We start from the raw sequence: 6,219 nt of genomic DNA, 5'->3' as shown, positions 1-6,219 counted from the left end.
GTACACACACACACACATACACTCTCTCTCTCTTGCACACACACACTCTCTCTCGTACACACACTCTCTCTCTCTCTCGCACACACACACTCTCTCTCGCACACACACACACACACACCACACACACACACACTCTCGCTCTCTCTCTCTCTCTCTCTCTCACACACACACACATACACACACACTCTCTCTCTCTCTCTCGCACGCACACACACACACTCTCTCTCTCACATACACATACATACACATACACACACACACTCTCTCTCTCTCTCTCTCGCACACACACACACACTCTCTCTCGCGCACACACACACACTCTCTCTCTCACATACACATACACACACACGCACACACACACTCACGCATACACACTGTCACAACAAAGCCTAGATGCTGTAACTATTTTAGGGGGCTGAGATTATTCAGAAAATCCATAAAAATGATACACATTTTGATAAAAATACAAGGGAACGATAAATGAGTTAATTAAGCATACATACGAAGGGGTACCCAAAAGAAACCGGAATTTTGCAATATCATTTCCTTCGCTCAGTTTTACATGTTTACACTTTTATCACCTTCAAAGTATTCTCCATTTGAAACAATCCATCGGTCTAGATGCGTTTTCCACTGTTCGAAGCAGTGCTGGAACTCTTGCGAAATGGTGCCTTTTAACGCCTCTGTCCTGTTTTTTTTTTCTTCATCTCTTCCACATCTGCAAACTCAGTAGCACCAGCTTTCGTCATCAGTGATGACCTTCAAAAACAAGTCCAGATCAACTGTCAACTTCTTTCAGTACACGACACGCGTTATTCAGTCGTGACTGATTTTGATCTTCCGTGAGCAAGCGAGGCACAAATTTTGCTGAAATTCTTTTCATTTGCAGTTCCTCGCTCAAAATTCGTTGGCAGGAGTTCCAGGACACACCAGTCATATCAACAAGTTCGTCAGTTGTTCGGTGACGGTCCACCAAGATCAGTTCATGAATTTTCGTGATGTTTTCATTCGTTCGGGAAGTTGCCCTGAACGAAGCTGGTCTTCAAGCGATAATGGACCATTCCTAAAGCGTAAAACCCATTCTTAAACTTGTGTTTTGCTTATGGCAGCGTCATTGTAAGCTGTTTGAAGCACGACAACTATTTCGGCCGCTGAATTTCACGGAAGCACTCTGTTCCTTCGTTTCAATCATCGCAATAATCGATCAACAGAGACGAACTGTAAAACAAAGACGCATCACGTGGCAATACGGCCTCAATAGATGACACCAGTCAGCAGACTGGTGCCTGAGGGTCACATCAAGTGACTTCTAGCGGCGTGAGCTCGAACTACAATGGGCTTATCCCACATAGAACATTTCCGGTTATTTTGGGATATCCTTCGTAGATACATACATGCACGCACGCACACACATACACACACACACACACACAAACACACATGCATACATACGTGTGTGTGTGTAAATAGATAGATAGATAGATAAATAGATATGTGAATATGCACGCGCACACGAATGTGCGCGCACATATTAGGTTGTCCAGAAAATTCTGAGTTTTTTTTTTAATGTTCGAAAAGAGATATAAATTACTGGCCTTTCAATAAATTTTGCTCAATGAAATAATTTCCATTATTATTAATGACCTTTGTCCATCTATCAGGCAGTTTAAATATTCCATCAGCATAAAATTTGACTGATTTTGAAGAAAAAAGTTACCTAGATGTATTTTGACTCCATCTAAGTGGTTAGATGTTTTTACCTGGCAATGAGTTCTCTGGAGACAGAAACAGGTGGTAGTCAGATGGCGCAATATCAGGAGAATATGGTGGATGGGGTAAGAGATCCCAGCTAAGTTTATGTGACTTTGTTCGGATAGCCAAAGACACATGTGATCAGGCATTGTCTTGTTGGAACACTACCCCTTTCCTGCTGGCAATCTCCGGCTTCAATCCTTTTTTTTTTTGGAGGTGGGGAGTTCAAATTAGCCAGCTAACGACAGTACATATCAGAATTAATTATGAGAAGCTCATAATAAATAATGCCTTTATGATCCCACCAAATACAAAGCATAGCTTTTCTTGGCATGGATATCCATCTGTGGTTGTTGTTTTGGGGAATCTTTACGCAAACACTAGGATTTTTTCCCCCACTACGTTTTCATACAAAATCCATTTTTCATCTCCAGTTAAGCTGTTTCAAAAAAGGTGTGCTTTCAGTCCGTTTCAAAAACATATAACAAACGGAATACCGGTCCAAGCAATTCCTTTCTGAGAGTTTGTGAGGGACCCATACATTATAAATAGAAATGTATCCTAGCTTCACAAGGTGTTCATGAGCTGCATTTTTAGAAACTTCCGACTCCTCTGCAAGTTCTCTCGTCGCGATATTTGACATTTCTTCGATTTTTGCCTTCAAAACATCTTCGTCCAATTTTGAAGGTCTTCCACTGCGGCTGTCGTCTTCCAAGCTAGACTCTCCAGCTTCAAATTTTGCAAACCACCTTCGAACACTTGATTCACCTACAGCATCATCATCACCATAAATTTCACAAATGTTTTTGATAGTTTTTGCAGCGTTTTCACCTTTTATATAAAAAAGAAAAAGCATTGCAACGCGAATATTTTGGGTTATCCATTTCAAATGTTAAAGGGTAACCGGAATGAAAGATAAATCTATTTTTAGTCAGGAACAAAGAAGAGATGCACCACCATTTCAAGCAATGCCAAAGTTTTAACTGATCTACGTTTCAGGTGTGTTCAATGAAGCGTTAAAAGATTTAACTTTAAAACTCTCAGAACTTTCCGGACAATCTAATATATACGCAATTCCACAATTAAATTAAATGCTTACAACACAAAAACTGTTGAATTTTCTTTCGTTTTCACTTACCGAGATGTTTGCCTACCTATCAATCAATCTCTCTCTCTCTCTCTCTCTCTCTATATATATATATATATATATATATATATATATACTCTTTACTCTTACTCTTTTACTTGTTTCAGTCATTTGACTGCGGCCATGCTGGAGCACCGCCTTTAGTCGAGCAACTCGACCCCGGGACTTATTCTTTGTAAGCCCAGTACTTATTCTATCGGTCTCTTTTGCCGAACCGCTAAGTAACGGGGACATAAACACACCAGTATCGGTTGTCAAGCAATGCTAGGGGGACAAACACAGACACACAAACACACACACATACATATATATATATATACATATACACGACAGGCTTCTTTCAGTTTCCGTCTACCAAATCCACTCACAAGGCATTGGTCGGCCCGGGGCTATAGCAGAAGACACTTGCCCAAGATGCCGCGCAGTGGGACATATATATTGGTAAAACGGTAAGATAACAAAAGAAAGAAAGAGACCTCAATATTATGTAAATAGAGGAAATTTATCTATAAAATAATATGTTACATTACTCAATAGTCAAGATAAAACTCTGAGTTTCAGATGCCGAAGTGGGAATCCACAACGTCATCTCTTCGGTTATCTTCGAAGAGATGACGTTGTGGATTCCCACTTCGGCATCTGAAACTCAGAGTTTTATCTTGACTACCGAGTAATGTAACATATTATTTTATATATATATATATATATATATTATATAGAAGGAGCTTATATAATTTTACTATATATGTATTGAGTACCTTATTTATGTGGTAACCCCGAATCAAACCGGGACCTATACTATATATATATATATATATCTGCTCGTACACACACACACACAAACCAAAACCACAGCCAATTGCGTACACGTTCATCTATTTGTGTACGTGTTTATATACATGCGTAATATGAACGGCCTGCAGCACACGGTGGCGCCCTCATTCTCTATATTGATGAAAGTTGCAAATAAGAGAAGACCAACGACAACAACAGCAACAACAACAGCACCAATAATGATAACAGAACAAAGTATAAATATGGAAAGTAATAAAGAAAATACGGAATTCTCTCAGCAATAACTGGAGACAATTCTACAGCGTCTCTTACCAAGACATTATTAGCAATGATGGTGTGTCGGGACAGAGGACAGTGGTGTGTAGATGTGTGTAGGAGGACAGCGGTGGACGTATTTGGAGGGGGGACAGTCTGCTTCTATTCTGTGTGTATAGCGTTAGTTGCTTCTGACTTGCACACGAACACACACACACATACACACACACACACAAAGTTGAAAATACACATACCTTTATACACATATGCAAACGCAAATGTATCTGTATATCTATGTCTTTCTGTTAATCTCTCTCTCTTTCTTTCTCTCTCTCTCTTTCTTTCTCTCTCTCTCTTCTTTCCTTCTCTCTCTCCTTTTTCTCTCTCTTTCTTTCTCTCTCTCTCTTTCTTTCTCTCTCTCTCTTTTTTTCTCTCTCTCTTTCTTTCTCTCTCTTTCTCTCTCTCTTCCCCTTTTCTCTGCTCCCTCTCTCTTACCCCCTCTCCCCTCTATCTCCCTCTTTCTCTCTCTCTCTTTCACACACACACATATACACTATGTTCACGCACAAAGAACAAATACACACACACACACACATATATATTCACTTACACCGGCCAGCCATTTTGTCCCTCGATCAATCCATATTCCATCTATTTAGTTAACTCAGTTCTGGCATTAATTTACTTCATGTGAACAAAATGGCTATGAATTCTTTAAAGAGGAACGAATCCCTCCCCACCCACCCCTTCTCCGTTTCAAAAATTCTTTATAAATACAACCGATACACGGAACATCCAGAGGCTCTCTGTAGCTCACAGAAGTAAGTTCTCTGGTGTAACTAGAACGGAACATTAGCTTCCAGGACTGTAGCCAGATTCTTGTGTGAAGGTGTTTTACTGCCGTCGCAGCGGGCAGTTATTCGCCATCGCCACCGCGTGTTTAAACGCTGTGGAGACAAACCCAATATTTCATCTTTTCGTGTGAGTCACACAGAAGTATGAACAATGGTAGATACCAAAGACGAGATATAAATGAATACATGACCGTATGCCTGCAAGAATACAATATACACCATAAGTATATACACTGAATATAGATCATTCCTGTATGTATAACAATAAGCAAGATTCTATACACAAACACATAGACACACACGCACATGCACGCTCACACACGCACACACACACATTATAGATGTATGTATGTATGTATGTATGTATGTATGTATGCATATATGTATATATATGTATGTATGTATGCCTGCGTGTGTGTTTGTATGTACATCTTATAAAAACAGTTATAATTTTATGCTTATAGAAATAATTGTAAACATAACTACAATCTACGTTTGAAATGTATATATATATATATATATATATATATATATATATATATATATATATATATATATATATATACGTGTGTGTGTGTGAGAATGCATGTGCATATGTATGTACGTGCGTTCGTACGTTTGTATGTATGTATATATGTAGGTAGGTAGGTGTGTATGAAAGTATGTATATATACATATATACATGTGTTAGTGCGTTTGTTATAGTGTTCGTGAGTATGTTTGTTACAGTTTTCTATGCAGTATATATATATATATACATACACACACACACACACACACATATATATATATGACTGTATGTCATGCATTATTTGTATCTGCCCCAATAAGACATACGTGGAGCTAACAATAAAATCAGAGTTGATTGTCTTCGTAAGAGTTCCAGCTTTGGTGGAGAATGTGACGCCATTGTTAGGTTCTTCAAACTTCTTTGTTTCTCTTTCTCTCTATCTGTTTCCAAATCTGTCTGTTCTTCTTTCTTCCTCTTTCTTTCTCACTTTCTTTCAGAATATTTCAACTTTTGAAGGCGACAAGAAATTTTTTTTCTGATTCTGAGTAATCTTTCAACCTCTGTTTTTCTCTGACACTCATACCCATCCTCTCTCTCTCCCTCCCTCACACCCTCTCTCTCTCTCCTTTTCTCTCTCTTTCTCTCAATATTTATTCAAATACTTGCGAGCTAATTCCATCTCATTCACTCGCAACCATTCTATATACAAACCAACCAACGAACCAACCAGCCATATCCCGCCTATTCTCTACTTTCAACTCACCTACCAACTTACCAGGTACAAACACAACTACAAACACACACACACATGCATACACACACACACATGCATACACACACACGCATACACACGCATACACACGCATACATACGTGCATACATGCATACGTACATACATACACATA

The 6,219-nt window shown here is 39.0% G+C and overlaps 1 protein-coding gene across 1 annotated transcript; it reads right to left on the bottom strand.

Moving 5' to 3' along the window:
• Nucleotides 1–2,176: 2,176 nt before the first annotated feature.
• LOC115218994 (histone-lysine N-methyltransferase SETMAR-like) lies at nt 2,177–5,713 on the bottom strand. The gene is made up of 2 exons (XM_029789031.1): nt 5,641–5,713; nt 2,177–2,583 (listed from the first exon to the last, which is right to left on the bottom strand). Exons 1-2 carry the CDS (start codon nt 5,711–5,713, stop codon nt 2,177–2,179), a joined length of 480 nt encoding a protein of 159 aa, XP_029644891.1.
• Between the last annotated feature and the right edge of the window lie 506 nt (nt 5,714–6,219).

This window comes from Octopus sinensis, linkage group LG14 (assembly GCF_006345805.1).
Source record: "Octopus sinensis linkage group LG14, ASM634580v1, whole genome shotgun sequence".
NCBI classification, from domain to species: Eukaryota; Metazoa; Mollusca; class Cephalopoda; order Octopoda; family Octopodidae; genus Octopus; species Octopus sinensis.
Note: the sequence above shows the minus strand (reverse complement) of the source record. Positions and strands in the feature narration are given on the sequence as shown.